The sequence below is a fragment of the Sceloporus occidentalis genome, unplaced genomic scaffold (genome assembly GCF_023333645.1).
Source record: "Sceloporus occidentalis isolate IW3139 unplaced genomic scaffold, rSceOcc1.0.p SCAF_4, whole genome shotgun sequence".
Taxonomy (NCBI): Eukaryota; Metazoa; Chordata; class Lepidosauria; order Squamata; family Phrynosomatidae; genus Sceloporus; species Sceloporus occidentalis.
Genome location: NW_028316984.1, coordinates 191,879,668 through 191,903,667, shown reverse-complemented (window position 1 = coordinate 191,903,667; position 24,000 = coordinate 191,879,668). Strand labels below are relative to the sequence as shown.

The window sequence follows — 24,000 nt, the reverse complement described above, 5'->3', positions numbered from 1 at the left end:
GGCCCATGGTCTTAGATGCCTCAATATTAATTCAAAGGGCACGGGAAGTAAATCAGATGAACTTGAACTCTTAGCACAGCAAAGCAAATATGATATAATAGACATCACTGAAACCTGGTGGGGCGAGTCTCATGGTTGGAACGTATTACCAGAGTAGTATAACCTATTTAAGAGAAATAGACCAAACAGGAAGGTAGGTGTAGTAGCATTATACATTAAGGATGTGTACACCCGTGAACAGATCCATGACTTAAATCCTGGAAGCCAAATTGAGAACATCTGGATAAAAATGAAGGGGGAGAGAAATAAGAGGGATGTGATGGTTGCCTTCCTGGAACAGATGTCCACATATTCAGAAAGGAGATATGTAGTAGTAATGGGGTATTTCAGCTATGCTGATATTAGATAAATCAAACTCTGCAAGAAATTTAAGGGACAACAAATTCCTCACTTGCCTTGCAGACAATTTCATTGTTCAGAAAATGAAAGAGGCAACTAGGGGACCAGGTATTTTAGATCTGATCTTAATTAACAGTGATGATTTCAGTAAATTTAGGGAAATACTGATCGTGATACCAGTGGTCATGAATATTAATAGAGATGGGGCTTCATGAGATGAATAAGATATTGAAGGCACAATTTCAAACTGTTTCAATAAGGAGGAAAAATGGGAGTTGTCTAAAGAAGCTATGATGGATTTGTAAAGAACTTTCAACTACACTAAGATTCAAAAGAGACATGTACAGGGAATGGAAAAAGGGGCAGATCACCAAAGAAGAATTCAAACAAATAGCCTGCTTATGTAGGGAGAAAGTGACAAAAGCAAAGAATGAGCTCAGTCTTGCAAGAGAGGTTGAAACAATAAAGGGATTTTTTGCTTATGTCCGTAGCAAAAGGAAAAGCAAGGAAATGATAGAGCCACCACATGGAGAAGATGGAGAAATGTTAACAGGGTACAAAGAACAGGCAGGAGTACTACTTTGCCTTGGTCTTTTCTGAAAAGGGAGAACAGTGTTCAACCTTAGGAAAATGAAGCAGATGATGCAGTAGGGGAAATGCAGTACAGAATAGGTAAAAAAGTAATACAGGAATACCTGGCTACTCTAAATAAATTCAAATCTCCAGGGCCAGATGAACTACAGCCAAGGGTATTAAAAGAAGTGGCAGAAGTAATCTCAGAATCACCACTTTCAGTGATCTTTGAGACTTCCTGGAGAACCGGAGACGTCCCAGCAGACTGGAAGAGGGCAAATGTTGTTCCTGTCTTTGAAAACAGAAAAAAAGCGGACCCAAATAATTACTGCCCAGTCAGTCTGACATCAGTTCCAGGAATGATTCTATAGCAGATCATTAAATAGACAGTTTGTAAGTACAGGGAGCCCTCCTCTTACACGGGGGATTTGTTCTTTACACTGATCTTCTGTGTAAGCTGGAAGTCATGTATAGTGCGCCCGCATATGGTGCAGGCTCACTGTACTAAGTAAGTAATGTCATGAACACAAAAAGTCAACATGAGTTTCTCAAAAACAAGTCATGCTGGATTAATCTTACTGCCTGGCTATAGTATATCTTAATTTCAGTAAGGTCTTTGATAAGCCCTTCCCCCATGGTATCTTTGCAAAAAAAAAAAAAAAAAAGCTAGTAAAATGTGGGCTGGAAAATGGGACTGATAGATGCATTTGGGCACTCAACAATGGATCCTCCCCATCCAGGAGAGAAATGACTCGCAGGGTGCCGCAGAGTTCTGTCCTGGGCTCAGTGCTATTCAACATCTTTATCAATGACTTGAATGATGGAATAGGGGGCATGCTTTTCAGATTTGCAGATGACACCAAATTAGGGGGAGTAGCTAATAACTCAGAGGATAGGATCAGAATTCAAAATGACCTTAACAGATTAGAAAGGTGGGTCAAAACTAGCAAAATGAATTTAAACAGGGAGAAATGTAGGATACTACATTTAGACCAAAAAACAAAACAAAAACGATATAGAATGGGTAACACCTACCTTGATGGTACATGCAAAAGAAATCTAGGAGTCTTAGTGGACCACAGATGAAACATGAGTCAGCAGTGTGATGCAGCAACTAAGAAAGCCAATGTAATTCTAGGCTGCAGCAATATGAGTATAGTGTCTAGATCAAGGGAAGTAATACTAGCCATCTATTCTGCTTTGGTCAAATCTCACCTGGAATATTGTGTCCTGTTCTAGGCTCCAAAATTCAAGAAGGATATGGACAACTTGGGGCATATCCAGAGGAGGGTGATCCAAATATTGAAAGGTTTGGAAAGCATGCCCTGTGAGCAGCGGCTTCGGGAGCTGGTTATGTTTAGCCTGGAGAGGAGCAGAGAAGGTTAAGAGATGACAAGATAGTCCTGTTTATGTATTTGAAAGAAGCCATATTGAGGATGAGGATGGAGCATGCTTGTTTTGTGCTGCTCCAGAGATCAGGTAGTACAAAGGTAGTACAAAGCAATAGATTCAAGCTACTGGAAAAGAGATTCTACCTAAATATTAGGAAGAACCTTCTGATGGTAAATGCTGTTTGACAGTGGAACACATTGCTTTGAGTGGTGGAGTCTCCTTGTTTGGAGGTTTTTAAGCAGAGGTTGGATGGCCATCTGTCAGGAGTGCTTTAATGGATTATTTCATGGCAGGAGTTTGAGATGGATGGCCCTTGGGGTTTCTTCCAACCCTAGTATTCTATGATTCTGCTCTATTACCCTTGCCCTTCCTGGCTGTGTGGGTAGATGGAGTGGTCAGTGCCTCACTGAAACAAAGGATAATTCCTGTATGCCTAAAGGAGGCAGTTGTAAGCTCACTGCTGGAAAAGGCTTCCCTAGATCCCATCATGTTGGACAGTTTCATTTCTGGGAAAGCTTCTGAGACATATGGTGTTCTCCCATCTCTAGAGGTTCCTGGATGGATGGATTATGTAGATCCATCCAGTGTCAGGTCTGGCTATGGGATGGAGATGGCTTTTATTGCCTTGGAGTACAAGGCAAGCTGTCTTATGCCAGCAAATGGTCAGGCAGTATGTATCCTTGTTAGTTATAATCAGTGGTTTTCAATACCACCCACCATGGTATTCTTAGAATACCTGACAGATGGCCATCCAGCCTCTGTTTGAAGACTTCCGAGGAGTTTTGTATGTCACCTTGTTGTGGTGGGAGTTGGATGCATCATTTAGCTGTGGTTCTGTTCCTTTATGAACAAAACAAACAAAAAAACAAACAAGCTTCATTTATATACTGCTTCATACCGCCTAAGCAGTGTCTAAGCGGTTTACAACTGTAAGCTAATTTGCCCCCAACAGTCTGGGTATTCATTTTAGCCACCTCGGAAGGATGCAAGCCTGAGTCGAGCTTTAGCCAAGGCCAGAGTTTGGTGTCTGGTGTCATTCATGTGTGGATGGTATGCAACTCTGTTATTCCTTACCACTTAATTCCAAGGAAGCTGCTTTGGTTATAAACCAGTATCTGTAATGGACTGGATGAGAATGAACAAATTGAAGCTTAATACAGACAAGATAGAGGTGCTTCTGGTCAGTTGAAAGACAGATCAGAGAACAGGGATTCATTCTGTGCAGAAAGAGGTTACACTCCCCCTGAAGATGCAGGCTTACATTTTGGAAGCTCAAGTTTCTATGGTGGCCAGCAGTGCATTTACATAGAGAAAGCATGTGCACCAGCTGCTCCTGTATTTTGAGGCCTCCAATGTGGTTGCTGTGACACATGTTTTAGTTATATCTTCTTTGGATTATTCAGTGGATTTCTTGCTTCTGTGGGGTTACAGTCCCTCCCTGATGGGAAAGAAGGTGGGTGGTTACACCCCATATTATTCAATGGATAGTGATGTTAACATGTCCTCATCCATGTGTGGCCAGTGAATAATATGGAGTGTGACAACCTGTGAGTAGTTGAATCCAAGGATCACTAGCCTGCCAATGCAGCAGCACTGTACTAATGTGCTCTAAGTGGAGCTCCTCTTTGAAAAATCTTTAGAAACTTCAGGTAGGCTAAAGAGCTGAAGCCACACTACTAGTTGGGGGCAGTTATAAGGAGCACACAATTCCTTTGTTACAATAGCTCCCCTGGCTACTGGCCCATTTCTAGCACAATTCCAAGTGCTGATTAAGGCCTGGTACAGATGGGCCCAAAGCGGTGTGCTGGCGCCGTATTAGAATTAAGGCACAGAGCGGCAACCGCACAGTCCCTAGCCCTAATATGGCACCATGCTGTAACAATGGTGGCGCCCTGTATAGCCTGGCACCTCCATTGCTATGTAAGCGCCATGCAGCATCCGCATGGTGCCGCACAGTGCTTACGTAACTAGTGTGCCAGTGGTGCACTAGTTACGCCACAGTTGCAGCGTAAAAAGAACCCACTTTTTGCAAGTTCTTTTTCCACCGGCGGGAAGCTATGCGGTTTGGCGGGTGTGGCTTCCCGCTGGTGGAAAAACCGCCGCCACCACTCCAGACTAAAAATGAGGTATGTACCAGGCCTATGACATATAAATTCCTGGCATGGCTTTGATCCAGGCTTTCTGAAAGATAATATTCATTCATATGAGTTTACTTACTGTAGGTTTTGAGATCTTCTGAGAAGGCTCTTCTTTCTGGCCCATCAACCCCACATGGCATTAGGTGGGAATACAGTAGAGGCCTTTTTGTTGGCTGCTTCTAAGCTCTTGAACTTCCATCCTAGAGAGGCTAGATTGGGGCTCTTTGTGGTGTCCTTTCAATAGCAGGTGAAGACTTGATTTGATAGTCTTGGTTCAGTTTTAATGGGGAAAGGATTTTAATAATGTGTTATTGCCTATAGTAGTTGCTTTTTGATGACTATATTTTAAAAACTCTGTATTAATATTTTTGAAAAACTTTATTAATGATGTGAACGTTCATCTGTATTTATTTTCATTTTTGAATACCCAGGGTCTGGGGGAAAAGCTGGAGATAGATGAATCGATGGATGGATGGATGGATGGATGGATAAATAAATTAATAAATAAATTGTTTGCTTGTTTAGATTAGTTAGAACACATGAATAGGGCTTTTAATACTTCTTCACGTTGGAATAGCTTCTCTCTGCCTTATTAATTGTGGCCTAAATCTAATTGTTAGTTTCAGCTAGAGTACCTGTTGAATCCATAGAAGTTACCTAAGTATTTTTTTTTACCTAGTTCCCATTGATTCCATGGGTCCCCTCTAGTTGGGACAAAGAATTGTATTTGGTGCTTATGATGGAATTGATTTTTTTAAATATGCACTGTTTACAATAATCAGAACTGTATAGAGAGCAAGAATTTAGGATACATGAAGATCGTAGTCAATCAGTAAAACATGCTTTTAGTTGAAGTGGGCCAGTGCTTCTAAAACACTGATAGAAAAGCATAGTGAATTAACACAGTGCAGCTACTTTTCAGTGCCTTGTGGTTGTTTGTTCCCCATTTTTCAGTATACCTGAAGGGATAATGAGAGGAATAGAGCCCCTATTTGAAATGACTAATTATTCATAATTTCAAAATGAAATGTGTACACGCTTTCTCCAGCTGAAACATCAGTAATACTTGCTTATCAAGGGAGTCTAAACCAATTTTGTACTGCTGACTTTTTGCATGAGCTTTTGTACCAGCATTAAACATATACTGTTTGAAGGATATGGAACCACAACAAAAGAATCCCAAACAATTGAAGCAATGGACTACTGTGCACGACATGCAGATTTCCTGTCTCAATGGATGATGAAACCAAACACTGGGAAATAGTACACAAGCGTATAGACCAGAAATTCCCTCAGTTCCTTGATTTCAAGTATTTTTGGCATAGCAGAGTTCTGCTTTGGTCTTTAGTGCAAATAACAAAGTGCAATAGATTTGTGGTGGGAGATAGATTTTAGAGTGGCATGTGGTTAAACAGAGGCATTGTTGCTTGTGATCTATCGCTTACTATCTGATGTTCTTTTGTTGCCTGTTTATCGATCCATTTCCTGTATTGCTATGTATTGTATATGTATTATCCTACTTGAGAGTATGTATTTTCCCTGGAAAATGATTAACCATCCATTAAGGACCCAAGCCCTCCCTCCAGTCCATTTGCCTTGGTCCAGGCCTCGGAGGTAGAGAGGAACTGCTGGACCTCTTACCCTTTCCCTCCGCCACTCCCTTCTCCTTCTGTGTCATGTCTTTTTAGATTGTAAGCCCGAGGGCAGGGAACCGTCTAATAATAATAATAATAATAATAATAATAATAAATGCTTTATTTATATACCGCCCTTCTTCCAATCAGGGCGGTGCACATCATAATAACATATACACTATACAATATAAAAACAATAAAACAGATTAAAATATACATAAATAAACTAAAAAGATTGCATGTACAGCGCTGTGTAAATTTACAGCGCTTCATAAATAAAGCTTAATAATAATAATAATAATAATAATAATAATAATATAGAGGCATCATTGCACAGTAGTTAAAAGCATGATGTCTCCAGATAAAAGGATCAGGAAGCAGCTCATGGGTGAAATATCTGCCTAAGAACCTGATGAGCTGCTACCAGTCTGAGCAGTACATAACAGTAGCTAGATGAACAGAAGTTTTATTTACAGAAGGAAGAATAATAGAATTAGAACACAAGGACCATCCAGCCCAAACCCTTGCCATGCAGAAATACACAATCAAAGCACTCCCGACAGATGGCCATCCATCCTGTTTAAAACACTCCAAAGAAAGAGAATCCAGTGGAATAGCTCTAACTGTCAGGAAGTGGAATAGCTTTTACTGTCAGGAAGGTTTTCATAATGTTTAGGTGGACTGTCTTTTGCTGCAGCTTGAACCCATTGCTCCCTGTTCTAGTCCCTAGAGCAGCAGAAAACAAGCTTGCTCCATCCTCAGTGTGACTTCCCTTCAAATATTTAAACATTCTCCAGGCTAAAAATACCCCATTGGAGAAGAGAAGGTTAAGGAAGGATTCCAGCCATTACAATGTGAGATGGGCTTGTAAAAGTGATATTAGAATGAAAAATGAAGTGCAAATTCAAAACAAAATTGTATACATTTTTGCTCTTACTGCCTTCTTTTCATTTTGGAGGTTGGGAGTGAAAGAACTAAACCAAACACTCCAGATACTATCAGTAACATTTACAGTTTCATGCCCAGCTCCACTTACGGTAGTTTTCTTTTTTCTCCCTTCTTGCTATCTGTTTGACATTGTTCAGAAGAGGCTACTTCACTTGCTCTGCTGGATTTGCTGTGGATCAAATCTGATTTTATTTTTCTGATTTCCCACATCAGAGGGTCTGGAAGGCAGGGGACTAATAGGGAGAAATGTTCACTGGGTTAATTTGTGCATTTCTCTCCTATTTTCAGTGAAAAGATCTGAGTGTAGATCTAATGAGGGAGAAAAAAAAAGATGCAGTCTTTGGTGCAAGCAAAGATGCCCATTTGATTTTTCAAATGAAATCCAGGTTGCAGGTCAGCTTTGAACAAGAAAGACCTAAGGCTTAGAGCTGTAGGTTAGCCTTTTAAAAGGGCAACATGACAGCTTGGGAGGATAAATTTCTTCAGTCCTTAGTTTTCCACGTTTTCAATAGAAGCCATTTGCTTGATGGGCAAGTAGAGAACTGATTGTAAATTTTTAAATAAATCACAAGCACTATGTGGTAAGCAGGGGAACACTACTTCTTTCAGTCCATCAAAGAAATGAAATTGTGTATAGATTTTGTCACTTGAAAAGAGAAAATGTGGCAAGGTTTTCTTTTTTTTTAAATGATATCTCCCTTTAAACAAATAAACAAACAAGCTTCATTTATATACCGCTTCATACCGCCTAAGCGGTTTACAACTGTAAGCTAATTTGCCCCCAACAATCTGGGTACTCATTTTAGCAACCTCAGAAGGATGCAAGCCTGAGTCGAGCTTGAGCCCTTTTGCTGGTCTTGAACTCACAACCTTATGGTTTGTGAGTGAGTGGCTGCAGTACAGGCATTTAACCACTGCGCCACCAGGGCTTCTAATAGCTGTGAGAGTAGTAGGCTACATCGTTGTCAGCCTTGGTCTTGCTGGGTGCCGCTTTGTATGCTGAAGATTTGAGTATATTCTGACATCCATTCCTGTTTTTCAGTTGGTGATTTGGTATCATATTTCTGTACAATGCAGTGTATCTGCAAAGCATTATGATTGTTTACATGAACACATGAATTCCAAAAAATCCAAGATGAACATTGTCAATTTTTCCTGTCTCTATGTACTGTATCTATCTATACACCCACTTATTTTTTAGATAATGTGCCATTGCATTCAAGTTACTTGTTGTTTCTCAGAGGTCTCATGTTCACAAAAATCAGCTAAGATTGTCAAGATTAACATGCAGGTCTTGACATTCACCAGTCTGGCCTCTTGCTGTCTGCCTCTCTCTCACACACACAACCACACTTCCTCTCCATCTGGATACACCATATTATTAGTTCCACCAAGTCTAAAAGAGTTGTCATTCATCTTTGGGAAGAATTTGCAGGGCCCTGTGAAATGAATGTTCTGTTATATCTTGTATATTTGTCTTGAAGACTTGACACAGCTTTCTTTTGCAATACCTTTCAGAGACAGTAACTTCATACTTGCAACATAGCAGAACAACAGCCCTGATAGCCTTTCATGTACATTCTGCAAAATTTTGCTTTATATAGTGGGCAAATTGGGAATTGTGCTCATGCAGTTCCAAAAGTGCTGCATGACAATTTATCTAATTTTGTAATAGTGTTTGGGGAAATGTTGATTGTGGCATAAGATGGAAGTGTGACTCTAAAGTTCAACTGACATCCATGTGTGGAGTGATTCAGACTAACAAATGCCAGAATTGTCTAAGTGCTTGAGAACAATTGGGAGACCCATCAAATTTGAACAGTTTCTTGGAATGGGACAAAGTGCCTAGTTGTTCTGAATGGTTTATATCCCACAATGGATTTGGATCAATGGAAGACTTGCTCATGGAAGTTAGAGCATCCAGATTTCACAAGTTTCACTTTCCAGCTGGAGTTCTCTAAGTTATGTTCTGTCCTTGTTGGTGGGTCTCCTAAATCTCAAGAACAGATTTTTAGAGATAGTGGTGGCTGAAGTAGATAATAAATATGTTGGAATCTTGAAAAATTGTATTCTATGCCCTACTTTTCATAATGCAAGTGCTTCCTGTTAACATGAAGCACAACCCACTGTGGATTTTTATGGTTTGTAAGATTGGTAAATAATAATTTGGTTGTTCTGTTGAATTATTACCATAGTTTTATGCTTGAAAATACTTATTTAAAAGTAAGATTATTGTTTCCAGTAGAGTTTTATCCCTCTATAAAGATATATATTTTTGCTGCTTAATTAAAAGAACTCCCTTTTCTCCTTTGTACAGGTGAATGTCTACGTCCTGGGGAAAACTTTTCTTCTGTTGGCCAGAGAGCTCTGCATAAATGCTCCAGCTATAGGTACTTTTTAATAAGAGTTGGCTTTCGGTACGTGGGTATGCTTGTGCCATGATTTTCACAGCACCTTTTCAAAGTTCATACACTTACATAATACAACATAACATGTTATTTAAAGGCATTTCAAAATTAAACCTAGTGTCATCCGGAGATGAAGGCATCCAATTAAGGCACAGATAACTGTAGAACAGACTGTCTTAGAGCATTAAATTTTTTTTACCAAGATCAGTAAGCTAATGTTTCTTTTTCAAATTCCTGTTGTTCTTTGTATTAACTTTGAATAAATGAATGGCTCACCTTAAAGGATATAGTTGTTGTATGTACATTTGATAATACTGGAACAAATAATGTCCTGGAACAATCCAGAGTTTTGGTCTGGGTTGAATACAGGCTTTAAACATGACTAATTTTTTAAGTCCCATTGAGTTCAGTGGGTCTCCGCTATACTCAGAAAAGCAGATGTACACAAGCAAATCTGGATCAACCTGGTCAGTAAATACTTTATAGCCTTACCTGTCATGGGAATTAACTTGGCAAATGTTGGAGGGCTGTAGTAGCTGAACCACGTGCAGTAAAATCTCTGACCAGCGTCACAGCATTCTTGTCTGCTTGGATTTCCTGATCCATTACCTGAAGCTCAATTTATAGCCTATACAATATATCTGGAATTGCCCTGTGACAGGTGGATACATAATCAGCTTGATTTCAGATCAGAAGAGGTTGAAGTACTGTACATTAAATAGCTGTTTCTACTTCCAGCAAAGGTCAATCAATGTTTTTGATGGTTTTGTTGCTAGGGATAGAGCCTTGTCAACAATCTTGGGAAAATCAATGCAATCTTGACAGTGTCAGTTAGATTTCACTTGTGGAGCAACTTGTTGATAGAATTTGTTTCACTGGTATTACACACTAGAGATGGAGGTGCAGAAGAAGGTCAGACCAAAGATGCATTTCCACTGTGAAAGGAATACTATTATGCCTATTGGTGTCCTATCACTAATGGTACTAATGTTTAAAAAGGTACGATCACCTTTAATGTATCACTAAAAGCAACAACACTTCATAAAGTGTTTGTTATAGTATATGTGCTGTTGACAAATACCAGAAGTTTGCTAAAATTGTCATTTAGTTGTTACTTTGGCGTGCTAAATAAGACATGCCAAAAAATCCCCAAACTGACTGTTACATGTCAAAAACACCCAAATATCCTTTAGATAATGAACAAATTTTATTCATATTTGTTTTTGCAAGCTTTTTTGTCAATATTAATCAAGGTGCCTGCCTTAAGCATCTAAAACAAGGCTAATAATGACTTGTTTCTGACATTTATATAATAATTGTAATTATTACTCATCTGGGGAGGTCATGGCACACATGATATTTGAACCTGGGATCTCTTGACTAGCACTACTACCTACAATGCTATGCTAGCTATTTCCATATGCTAGCTTTCTTTGCATGCTGGAATGTTTAATTGCTTTAATTGTTGTTGTTGTTGTTATAGGAAGTTAGAATGTCCAAAGCATTTCATGTACATTTATTAGTAATCTTATCAGCTCCATTGAATAGTCCAGTGCTAGTCCCAAATAACATTACAGAAAAGGGGGTGAGGCTAAGAGTGACTTGGCTAAGATCTGTCTGCAGAGGTCATGGAACAGATGAGATCTGAACCTGTAATTTCTTGGCTGATACTATTTACAGTACTATGCCAACTATTTTCAAATGCTACCTTGCTGTGCGTTTTGGCATTCATGATTGCTTTAATGCCTTAATGTCAGTTTCACAGAATAACAAACTTACTTGGGATATGAATTTGAGATCAGCTAACATTGCTTCAATATAGTTAACTTTTGTGCAGTATAGTAGTACAACTGATCTTTTTTTATTTTAAATCAGCCCAAGCATTTTTATTACTTAATTTTAGAAACTTGGGGGAATATTACATTACTGTGTCATTTTGTACTGAGTATCATATAACACTGAAACATTTCAAATGCTTTTGTGCTCTCCTTTGTGGTGAACTTACAGTATGGCCTTGAATAAATTGGTAAAATGGGGCCTAGGATTTGAAGACCTATTTTAGTCACTCCATATACCAACATTGTTCAAAATGCCACATCACAACTTGCTTGTTCAAGTATATCCAGTTGCAAAAATGTGTCCTGGAGGAAAACTTTGGGTGAAATACAAATTCACTTCCTCTTTGGGTACACAAAAGCAGCTGTAACCTTATTTGGATCTTGGCTGATGCTGATTTACCCTTAACTCAGCTGCTACCCAATTAACTGCATCTCACATAAGAATGAGAGCAACCAGTTTTAAGCTGTACCGTACTGAAAACATACTGGGGATGATACATTTTCAACATACAGGATTCAGATGAAAACCTTCATGGCTGTTGAAACCATTCAGAAAATAAGTTTTGAAAACAGAGACACCTTGAATCACTGTATTTATTGCCCATTTTCAGCTGTGTGATGACCTAATGTGCACTGTTCCAGCTCACCATATGGATGAGAAGAGGGGGATGATAATTGCACCCCACTTTCTAGTTCTCCCAGTGACTGAAAATACCTTGAGGCATAAGAGTTATTTATGACACCTTACATGTCAGCTAATTAACTGATTAACTGTCCTGGGGGGAGAGAAGTTTTGTAATATCTAGATAGAAAGCAAACAGGTTTGGACAGTCTTTTCTGACTGTCTTTTCAAATGTGCTTACTTTCTACCTGCTTGTTTACTCAAAAGTAAATTCTACAATGTGCAAAGTGGCTGGTTCTCTGGAAGGGTTGGGTAGGATTGCAGCTTAAATGCCATTACCTTTTGGTTATTAATTTGAAAATGAATTGTATGAGTTTTTATTGTTTGAATTGTGAGAGAAGTTTTGTGACATACATATCATAGAATCATAGAGTTAGAAGAGACCACAAGGACCATCCAGTCCAACCCGCTGCCATTCAGGAACTCACAGTCAAAGCATCCTTGACAGATGGCCATCTAGCCTCTGCTTAAAGACCCCCAATGAAAGAGACTGCACTGCTGTCTGAGGGAGTGTGTTCCATTGTCTAACAGCTCTTACTGTCAGGAAGTTCTTCCTAATGTTGAGGTGGAATCTCTTTTCCTGTAGCTTCCATCCAGTTCTGGGTCGTACTCTCTGGAGCAGCAGAAAATAAACTTGCTCCCTCCTCAATATGACATCCCTTCAAATATTTAAACAAGGCTACCATATCACCTCTTAAACTCCTTTTCTGTAGGCTAAACATACCCAGCTCCCTAAGTCTCTCCTCATAGGGCATGGTTCCTAGACCTTTCACCACTTTGGTCACCCTCCTCCAGACATGCTCCAGCTTCTCAACATTCTTTTTGAATTGTGGTGCGCAGAATACAATGGAGCTGAGTGGTGAAACAAACTTCACAATGGTCTGCTTACAGCTATTAGCCAGTCTTGTCATAAGAGCCCTTGTGGACAGAGATGCTAAATAAAACTTTAGTGAGTCAGCTTTTCTTGGTAGAAGAAAATGCAAGAATCTGAGTGACACAGAACTGTTGAAGTCAAGTTATGTAATTGTAAAAAGTTCTGTGTACCTTGTGCTTGTAGGTTGTCATATCAAGAAACACTGATCTTTTAGAAGGTAACAATTACTATGCTTCTTGCTCACTGAATACAACAAGAGAACCGCTGACAAAAGCCATCCAGCTAAGAGTAATGCCACGGTAAAACCACAAGATTTTTGATCTTTTGTAGCACAGTCCTGCCCGGTGGTGTGGGGGCTTAATTATGAGCAGTCCCAAAAGAGGTGGGTGTGGGAGTGTAGCCTTCGGTTGATATTTTCAAATAAAGGGCACACTGCCTGCAAACATTAATGAAAAACCAAGTGGTAAAAGTATGGGCAAAAGTATGGGCAATTAACAACAGACAAGTATTTAGGACAAGTAAAAATGTTTTATATTCAACAGATTCTCAAACCGCTCTACTTTAGAACATTCTGTTTGAGTCAGCTGCAGTCCGTCAGTTAGTCGTCTATATACAAAATAAATGCACACAGTGTGCAATTTGTAAAATGTCCTCTCTTCTGCATGTTGCAGTTTAATAATTAAGTCAAATAGCTTATGAATAAATAAAATAAGATTAAATTCAAGAGCATTCCTTCACTTAGTTTTGATAGGCTGATGGTCAAGGTAAGTAGATAAGTAAGTAGCGTAACATTCCATGCTGCTCTGGAATCTTTGTAGTCAAATCAAAGCATCCCTAATCCACAGAGCAGTCCTAGAATACAACCTAAGTGAAATGCATCATGCATAGAAAATGAGTTCAGGTATTTGTCCCCCTTGTACTCCTGTGCCATTGGTGCTGTCTGAGGAACATTGGAACTGGAATGTCACTTTTCCACATTGTACTTCAGTCATCCCCTCTTGTCCAAAATAACTGAGTTCATTGCCATCCAGAATGGCACTCACATTGTAAAAGGTATCTTGCTCAACCTGCACAGGATGCTCAAACCATACTGAGAAAGTGTTACTAGATCCATCAGAGGTAAACTTTGTCAGGTTTTGAGCCAGAACAGCTCCTAGCCGCTTCAGTTCGATTTTGACGCTGTATTCGGCTTTTCCACAGCTTGACCCGTACAATCCCAGTCCAGCTATAAATATCCTTTTATCTACAGCAAACTGGATACTGTCACACCGACCTCGGTATCTCCATTGATTGCTGCGATACGCAGAGGATTGAAATCGGTGACACCTTTGAGGGACCAGTCCTTTCCTCTTTGTCAGTGGAAATTCCAACTTGGGTTTATTGGCAGCAGTATACCATAAGAAAATGTTGTGCCGTTCTTCAAGAGTAAGGATATCAGACTGAGCGGCTCCGTTGGCAAACTCTTCCAAAGTCATGGTTGGAATCCGTACCAAGTACAAAGCTTTTCCTAATACATTCCGCTTGTTCCTTGGTGTAATTGGCAGCCCTTGTCTCTTACATTCAGCCTCGGCCCAGTTCAGGACTGCCTCAAACACAACGACCTCCTTCGTGTTCAGTGCTTCCCGTGTCACAATGATCTCTAGTGTCTGTTGATCTATTTCGCAGAAGCCCTCCGATTTCAGTGCCATTTCAGCTTGAGCATCAATGACTTCCCAGCAGCGCTGCGTCAACTCTGGCTCCTCAAACAGTCTGCTCTGAGACAAGAGAACGCAAGCATTCTTGGCCTCTAAACTCGTCTCCAGAAAATTGACGCAAGCTTTTGCTAAGGCCGGGACAATGTATTTCTTGGCTGCGTACAAAGTAGCAAGCACCGTGTCTGCTTCCAGGTCAATTTCATCACTGTACATGTACCTATCAATAGAAGGGGGAAAAACTCATTTAAACCAAGAGAAAGAAGTAGTTTTACATACTGCAATTTTGACAGCATCTTTAAAGGCTTTCAAAAATACATCTGCATCTTGCTGGACAATTTCTTTTTAAAAAGTGCAGCATTGTTTGTTTGTATGAAAATTCCTCTAAGCTATTTTTACTACGACTTACTTTAATAAGATCAGAAAGGCTGCAGGTTCCACATCTGGTATATGGATTTCAGATTTGACCTCTGCAAGATCTCCGTAAAACATAGCGTAGAAGACCGAGCTACCAACCGCCAAAACATACTAAATTAAAACAAACAGACAATCCACATCAGCCAAACTGGTAGATAGTTAAAAGGGAATTAAAACTTCCAATTACTTTTAGCATTCTTCTCTCCCTGTCCTCCCCATTTGGCTGCAAGATTCAGAATCTTAAGGACACATTGATGCTCATTTCAGGCATTTCATTATGTTGTTGTTAACTACTCTCGAGTTCGCCTCGACTCACAGCGACCCTGTGGGTGGGACATCTCCAAGACCCCTTGTCCTGTACCTCCCTGCTCAGGTCCTGCAGGCTCAGACCCATGGCCTCTCTGATAATATCCAACTATCTGGCCTGGGGTCTTCTCTTTCTAGTGCCCTCCAGCTCTCCAACACTATTGTCTTTTCCAATGATTCATGCCTTCTCATGATGTGCCAAAAGCTCGACAGATCAATTTAGTCATCCTGGCTTTCAGGGAGAGCTCAAGCTTAAATCCATATTGGGGAAGAAAAATAAGCACCTTTCTTCCTGTTATGTAACTACTACCAAGTGGTAGAACCCAACGTATTCTAATTCTACACGTTCAAATTCAGTTGCCTGTCAAGCAAAGATTATACTGAATCTTAAGAAAATGCTGAAGCCAGAAAGAAACTGGGGAGGGAAGCCTGCAGGTATGCTTTCGTACAGGACTGATATGCGGAATACATAGAGGAGCCCACCAACCTTATGAGCAGGAACTTTCTTGGCTGCCCCAATGGGGCCCACAATAAAATGCACGTCGGCCATGAGTTCGTTGTTGAACATGAGGGCGTTTCTGGAAGTTTACAGAAAAGGAGCCATAGTTAAAAAACAAAACAAAAACAAAGCACAACACAAGAACAGCAGCAAAGCAGGTCTAGAGTCCTTGCAACTATTGCTCGAAGACTCCTCCCCCCTTGCAGAACAAGAAGCCTCCTCTCTTCTTGGAATATTTCCAACCAGGACTGCAGTGGCTGCTTTTCTTTGCTATGGCTGAGCACCAACAAGAGCGGAGGGAGGCAGGTATTAAAGCCAGGAAACTGAGCAAACTCCTGCACCCTGCAAATACTCCGGCTCCCCACACACCCTGGTCAAGGCCCTCCTTCCCACCTCTTGCTGGGAGAGGAGGAAAACATTCCCAGGAGCAAAGCTGACGCCCAGCCCGCCTTGCCTGCTGCAACCTGCAGCCGCTCTGGAGGGCTGTGGGGTTGTGTTTGCTGTGTGTGTGCATGTGTGTGTGAGAGAGGCACACAAACACACAGAGAAAGGGCTGCTTCTCTTCTCCCTGCAGCTCCCACTGCCTGCCCTGTTTTCTTCCTTCGGGCTGGCGAGGGATGACCAGACATCCTCCTTTTCCAGGACCAGTCCTACATTTCAACCTCCTGACCAAGAGGAATTGTTCTCCGTTTTGAGCAAGACTAAGAAGCATGGATTTACATTTGTAGGAGCATTTTAACCTTAATTATTATTGTTGTTGTTGTTTGGAGTATTTATGCCCCACTCTCCAGCCACAGAAGCTCTCAAAGTGGCTGCTTTTCCAGACGGTCCTACATTTTGTGGTACCCGGTCCTACTTGGCAGTGATGACATCTAGCCACCCTGACCAGAGACCCTCCGTTTCCAGGATCTGTCCTCCATCTCAACCTCCTGTCCAGGAGGAAATCCAAAACATCCTCCATTTGGAGCAGGATCAAGAAGTATGAATTCCCATTTATATTAGCCCCCCCCCCCCCCCCCCCCCGTGGCAAAGGTCCCACATTTTGCATTGCCCATTCCTTCTTGGCAGCAAGCATATGGGGTCCCCTGCCTGGATGGAATCCTAGAATCCTAGAGTTGGAAGAGACCCCAAGGGCCCTGATCCAGTCCAACCCCTTTATTCTGCCATGCAGGAACTCTCACTCAAAGCATCCCCATTGGCAGATGGCCATCCAGCCTCTGCTTAAAGACCTCCCTCCCAGGAAGGAGTGTCTTCCACTATCGAACAGCCCTGGAGCTTGCATCCATTGCTCTGGTTCCTATTCTCTGGAGCAGCAGAAAAGAAGCTTGCTCCCTCTTCAAGTGCTTATTAAAGCAGGGCTGTCACATGGCCTGCTACCCTCCTCTTCTCCAGGCAAAGCGGAGCCACTTTGCTCCTAGGGCATTGCTCCAAGGGCCTTCCTTTGGGACAGGCTCCCGTCTGTCCACATCCTTCTGGAAGGGCGGCGTGTGTCTGGGCACCTACCTCTCCCTGAGGGTGGGGTGGAAGGACTGCCAGTTGGCGCTCTCCACGTTGTTGTTGTTGAGGTTCTGGAGGGGCGGCAGGGGCGGCGGGGGCTGGCAGCTCTGCTGGAGCTGGAGGGCGCTCTTCTTGCTGGCGGCGTTGGCGGCGTTGGCGGCGGCGTTGGCGTTGGTGGCGGAGGCCGGGTAAAGTTCCGCAGCCATCTTCTTCTTGCGGAGAGCCAGGGGCAGCAGGGTCTCATCGCATGGCGGCCCCGCTTTGGCGCCGGCCCGGAGGAGGAGGCCCCTTTTGGACTTGCTCTTGAAGGTCTCTGGAAGCAGAAGAAAGAAAGTCAGACACTTCATGATCCGGCCCCGGAAGCAGCCCCAGCCCCGGGGGGCATCTCTCCGGCCCTTGGCTCCTGGCAGCCCCGGAGGGGCAGAGTCCCGCATCCAAGAGGCTCCGGGGGGCTCTCAGTTGAACCAATGCGGCGGGGGCACAGCAAGGAGGAGGGCGGAAGGCCTTCATAGACAGATAGATAGAGCTGTGGGCTTTAAAGTGTTCCTGACGGAGGAGGAGGAGGAGGAGGCATCCCGGCTCACCTGGACCCAAGGAGCCACGAAGCAGAGGCAGACGGGGCTGGGTTCCAAGGCTTAGGGCTCTCGCTCGCTCGCTCGCTCTCTCTATCCGCCCGCCTTCGGGAGCAGAAGATCCCAGTTTTCCTGGGGAAGGGCCAGCCTCTCCCTCCGGCGCTGAACTTCTGCCAAGGCAGAGAGAGAGAGAGAGAGAGAGAGGATGGAGGAGGGGAAGGAGGCAGGGGCCAGGGAGAGCCAAAGGCCCGATGGCCTCCCTTCCTCCGCAGATCTCTCTCTCGCTCTGGCCTCAAAAGTCCTGCTCTTCCCTTCCTTCCTTCGTCTGTACAATCCCAAAAGCCAGCGAGGAAGAGGCAGAGCCGGCCCCTCTCTCTCTCTCTCTGCAGCAGCAGCAGCAGAAGGGAAGTTTAGGGGCTTGTTTCCCTTCCTTGGCTGCTCTTCTCTCCCGGAAGAAGAGCAATCCCTGGCTGGGCGAGGATCCCGCTCGGCTTCCTCTTCTTCTCTCCGGGGTTCAGGGCGGCTGCTGCTGCTGCTCCATCGGCCTCTCAGATGCTGCTGCTGGGTCTGATGCTGGTGACGCTGCTCCTGGCTGGGAAGGAAGGCTGGGGCTCTTCGGGGCTGCCGCTGCCTCCGCCTCCGCCTCCGCCTCCTCCTTCGCTGGGCTGCCTCTGCCTCAAATAGCCAGCAGCAGCCCCGCGCGTCACGGCCGCCTCCGCCAATCAGAGAGAGGGAGAGAGAGAGAAGGGGGGCTCTTCCCTCCCTCCCTCCCTCGGCAGACAATATGTCATCCTCCTCCTCCTCCTTCTCCTCCCCCCCGCCTTCGCTCGCCATTCCGTCCCTCTCTCCCTCTTCACACGGATTCATCCTCTCACACAAACACACCGAGGGAGGGAGGGAAGGAAGGCTGCAGCGCCAGGGAGCCAGCAGACCTCGCAACAACAACAACAACATGTTTGTTTCTTATGAAATCCCTATCCCGCCTGTCTCCCAAGGCATGGGAGAAATAGCCCGCTTTAAGTGCCTTGCTTCCAGGCGATGGAATTCTGGGAATTGTAGTTTGTTGTTGTTCTGGGCCCCGCAACAAACTACAATTCCCAGAATCCCATCGCTGGAACCAAGGCACTTAAAGCGGGCTCTCTCTCCCAAGCGGATGCATCCTCCTGCTTCTCTAAATGCGTCGCCATTCACTCGGAAGCACCCTCCAATGATCCTTTCCCCTTCTTCGCAAAGAGCCGGGAGGCAAGGGCAGCCCCAGCCCAGCCGGGAAAGTCCGCGAGGGCAGGGGCGCTGGACTCTCCGGAGCCAAAAGGATTAAAGGAAAGGCCTGGGTTTGGCTCAGAGGCTGCAGTCCCTCGTCCGGCCGAAAGGGGGCGCCGCTGCTCCTCCTCTTGACCGCTTTCTTTCTCAGGCGCCGCCGCCGGATTCGAACTCCCCACCCAGCTCTATTAGACCTCAGTTCTAGAAAATAATAATATACACAATTAAAATTAACATAATGACTATATAAATATATACTTACATGTATAATGGCTATATACCAGTCTTTCCTCATCTGCTCTTCATTTAAATTTTTCTTTAATAATCCGTTTAATAATTTTACTTTAATGATTACTTTGTGGTTTAACGTTGGTCCAGAACACACTGCAGAAAAGAGTAATACATTCTGAGGCCGCTTTAACTGCCCTGGCTTGGGAACTGTAGTTTATAGTGGCACCAGAGCTCTCTGACAGAGAAGAAGGCTGAATGTTACACAAAACTACACTTCCCAGAATTCTCTAGCACTGAGCCAAGGCAGAATTCAAAGCCATAGCCGTGTTAGTCTGTGGAGTCAGTACGCAGAGAGATCTTGTACCACCTTTGAGACTCATCAAATCATCTCACTACGCTCTTAAAACGGGGCTAGGTGGCTTTAAATGCTCTGCCTGCCTCCTGTTGCATTCTGGGACTTGTAGTTTAGGAAGGGGCATTTAAGAATATTCAGCCAGAGGGCTCTTAAGCCTCACTGAACCACAAACCCCCAAATGCAATGGAAGGCAGCGTTTCTTAAGACTGTAGTGTGATAATCTTTTCAGTCAAAGGAAGAAGTTGGCAGTATGAGCTTTCCTAGACTTTTAAGTCTACTTCCTCAGATGCATTTGTTGGAGTGGAAGCCAGGCTCAGACACATAGATGCCATTGATATGTGAGGATGTCAGTCCAAATTACAAATCCATTGTGTATGGCAGGGGTAGGCAATCTTTTTGAGCCGGGGGCCGGGTTGCTGTCCCTCAGACAACTGGGGGGGGCCGAAGCCGGGGGGGTGGAGCTTCCACCCTCTGGGGGCGGAGCCGCACATGGGGGTGGAGCTTCCACCCTCTGGGGCGGAGCTGCATGCCAGGGCGGAGCTTCCACTATCCAGGGGCGGAGCCACATGTCAGGGGCGGACTTTCCACCCTCCGGGGGCGAAGCCACATAATAATAACAATATTTGCAAGAAGCTACTAGGCAATGCCATAACACAGGAAAAATGCATGCACACTGTCTCAACCCAGAAAAGAGCAAGCAAGTCCATGTGGGGGGATTTTGCAAAGAGAATACCAAAGGATAACAACAATAATAATAGCAATATTTGCAAGAATGGAAGCTACTAGGCAAGGCCACAAAACAGCAAAAAATGCATGGCACTGTCTCAAACCACTTTCTTTCTCTCCCTTCCTCCCTCCCTCCCTCTCCCACCCTCTCTCTCTCTCTCTCTCTCTTCTCCCCTCCCTCCCTCCTTCTCCTCTCCCTCCCACCCTTTCTCTCTCTCTCTTCTCCCTCCCACCCTTCCACCCTTTCTCTCTCTCTCTCCTCCCCTCCCTCCCTCTCTTTCTTCTCCCTCCTACCCTCCCACCCTTTTCTCTCTCTCTCTCTCTCCTCCCCTCCCTTCCTCTCTCTCCTCTCCCTCCCACCCTCTCTCTCTCTCCCTCCTCCCCTCCCTCCCTCTCTTTCCTCCCCTCCCTCCCTCCCTCCTCCTCCTTCCTCCCGCCCCTCCATTTATAGGAGGGAGGAGGGAGGGCGGAGCCAGGAGGGAGGTGGGCAGAGCCAGGAGGGAGGTGGGCGGCGCCCATTGGAAGGCCTGCTGCGGCCGCCGGAGCCCTGTTTCAGGGCTCCAGAGGCCGGAGCGGGCCTCCTAATGGGCGCCGCCATTTTGCCCTTCAAAATGGTGGCAAAGTGGTCGCGCAAGACTTTGCCGCCATTTTGAAGGACAAAATGGCTGCTGGAGCGGCCGAAATCGGCGGCGATTTCGGCGGCAGGAGGGACCGGGGGCCGGCGGAAAGGTGCCTGTGGGCAGCATCCGGCCCGCGGGCCGGAGGTTGCCAACCCCTGGTGTATGGAGATGAAGTTGCAGGTCCAGTTTTAACAATCATAGTTAGTGCACAAAGGCATTTGAAACTAGCCTTTGTGCATGGAGATGAGCTGGCCGATCCCTTTTTGCAATGGGACTAGCCTTTGGTGAGGGGAAGAGATGAGTGTAGGGGTCATGAGGTTGGGGCCAGAGAGCGTTGAAGTGTGTGTTGTGAGTCAGGAGTTAAAGCGGTCTCAAACTGGATTATTTCTGCAGGGCGTTTTGGACCCCAGGCTGAACCCAAGGAGGACAAGGCACAGTAAGATGCACCATTTCCCCAATCTTGGATCCTCCTGTTTTGGACTTCAACTCCCAGAAGCCCTATTTGGTTTGGCCAACAACCAGGAATTCTGGAAGCTGAAGCCCAAAAGATCTGGAGGAGCAAAGCTTGGGAACCACTGAGTAGGACATTCAAACAAAAATGTAGGACATTCCAAAATAAAAGCCAAAAACACCTATCTACAGTTTTTCCTCTGCATCCATGGTTTGAATATATATCTATATCTATATCTATAAAAGAAGAAGGATAAATTTATATTTACAGTGGGCTCTTGGTATCTACTAGTAGTGTTTGTTTCTAGAACACCCCCCCCCTGCACCAATGAACACCAAAATCTTTGGATGTTCAAGTCCCATTAAATACAGTGGCATAGTAAAATGTCCCTTATATAATATGGCAAAATGAAGGTTTGTATTTTGGAATATGCAAACCTTGATTTTGCCATTTTATATAAGGAATCTTTTTACACCATTTTACTATGCCATTTAATGGCACTTGAATGTCCACAGATTTTGGTATTCATAGGGGAGTCCCGGAACCAAATCCTAGTAGATACCAAGGGCCCATTGAAAATATAAATTCATCTTTCTTAGTCATGCTTAACATGGAAGACCTGTTGGAATTCCTCTTGGACAGAGAAGGGTGGAATGTAGTACAGGTCTTAGAAAACGGAGGACATCTGGTCACACTGGGGGAGAAGAGGCTTGCAAAGCTGGTGCTTTTCCAAACGCGCTCTCTTTTTGTTTGCGAGCTGAGCTTGCAGCCCTTCCAAAGCCACTAGATTTCCTCTTGCGAATTTGGGGATGGCCAAGTGGACCAGATGTTATAACTGCAAAGGTAGACAAGGCAGCACATAAATGTAGGGCATTCAAGAAGAAATGGAGGACATTACAAAAAATAACCAAAACACACACATAGAAATATAGATGCATGCTTCTTAGTCATGGTCGAAATGGAGGACATTTTGGAATCCCTCCTGAGCAGAAATTGGAATGTAGGACATGTCCTGGAAAGGGAGCATATCTGGTTGCTCTACGCATGGCGCGCCACCCTTCGGAGGCAGCCAGGGATGAGTTGGTGGTGGAGCCGCTGAGAATCACCTGGTAGTCCTGGCTTCAGATGTTACTTAAAAAGCCTTGATCAAAAGGTTCAACAAAAAGAGTCTTCAAGCATGTTTTTTTAAAAAAGTATAGGAAAGCTTTTCAGCGATATATATAAAATTTTTGCTTCAATACTTTAAAAAAAACTTTAAACATGCTACAAGATGCTTTGTTTTTGCTGCAGCAGACGAATTAATGTAGGTCATCACACTCTGTTTTTGCTGCATACCCATGAAACTTGATTTTTGGTTTCCTGACATTTCTGTGTGCTGGAAAAATCTAGACATGCAGATTTATCCCCAACAACGACTGCTGCATTTTTTTCATAGCTGCCCTTCCCATTCCCAGTCTTCTGATTTCTTGATTGTAGTCACCATTGTGGTCAATGTTTGATCCCAGGTATGAGAACTCTTTTGCTATTTCTATTTCCTTATTGTCTAGGTTTAATTTGTCAAGATTCTCCATGGTCATTGTTTTTGTTTTCTTTATATTCAACACTAGGCCTGCCTTTGCACTTTCTTCCTTGATCTTCCTTAGTAGTTGTTCCAGGTCTGTGAGGTTATCTGCTAGTATTATGGTGCCATCTATGTATCTTAGATTGTTGTCCTTTTAGAATGTCCTATTTTCACTCCTCTTTTTTCTTTGTTCAAGCCTGCTTTCCTTACAATATGTTCTTACAATAAGTTGAACAGGTAGGGTGATAAAATGCAGCATTGTCTGCCTCCTTTGCCAATTGGGAACCATTATGTTTTTTCATGTTCTGCTCTGACAGTAGCCTCTTGTCCAGAGTACAGATTCCTCATCAGGATTATCAGATGTGATGGCACTCCCATGCCTTTAAGGGTGTTCCATAGCCTTTTATGATCTATGCAGACAAAAGCTTTGCTATAGTCTATAAAGCCAGTTCTGATTTTCTTTTGAAATTCCCTGGTGCGTTCCATTAGTCATCATATCTTTGCAATGTGGTCCCTTGTGCCTCTTCCTTTTCTGAACCCTGCTTGGACCTCTGGGATTTCTCTTTCCACGTATGGTTGGAGTCTTATGCTACAGGATTTTGAGCATAATTTTGCTTGCATGGGAGATTAGTGCTATGGTACTATGGTTGTTGCAGTCTTTTGTGTCTCTTTTTTTTGTGGATGGGGATGTATATTGATAGTTTACAATCTGTTGGCCATTGTTTTGTTTTCCTTATCTGATGACATATAACTTTATCAATTAGAACCAGTTTATTTTAAACCAGTTAAAACTATTTTCAGTAATGCAATCCTAAGACAAGTATCTCTTGGATAACATCAGTTTAGGCCTAAAGGCTTTAATAAAAATCCAAATTTTGACTTGCGCCAAAATGATCCCAATGTTGGTCCTGTTAGGCTTCCAGAGGGA

General features: G+C 43.5%; 2 protein-coding genes across 4 annotated transcripts in view; one reads left to right on the top strand and one right to left on the bottom strand.

The window, feature by feature from the left end:
• Window positions 1–24,000, top strand: part of BRF1 (BRF1 general transcription factor IIIB subunit) — a 282,491-nt gene that overhangs the window by 92,241 nt on the left and 166,250 nt on the right. For both annotated transcript variants that reach the window (XM_089522715.1, XM_089522714.1), the window contains one exon: window positions 9,402–9,474. In XM_089522715.1, coding sequence (XP_089378841.1) covers window positions 9,402–9,474 — 73 coding nt within the window. The remainder of the gene's footprint in view (window positions 1–9,401; window positions 9,475–24,000) is intronic.
• On the bottom strand, window positions 12,353–18,150 carry BTBD6 (BTB domain containing 6). 2 transcript variants are annotated; one of them, XM_089522713.1, is made up of 5 exons: window positions 17,881–18,150; window positions 17,303–17,609; window positions 15,788–15,878; window positions 14,987–15,105; window positions 12,353–14,797 (listed from the first exon to the last, which is right to left on the bottom strand). In XM_089522713.1, the coding sequence occupies exons 2-5, from the start codon at window positions 17,500–17,502 to the stop codon at window positions 13,765–13,767; spliced, it is 1,443 nt and encodes a 480-aa protein (XP_089378839.1). In that variant the 5' UTR covers window positions 17,503–17,609; window positions 17,881–18,150; the 3' UTR covers window positions 12,353–13,764. The 2 variants fall into 2 exon arrangements, with proteins under 2 accessions (XP_089378839.1, XP_089378838.1); XM_089522712.1 differs by having other exon boundaries at window positions 17,303–17,966.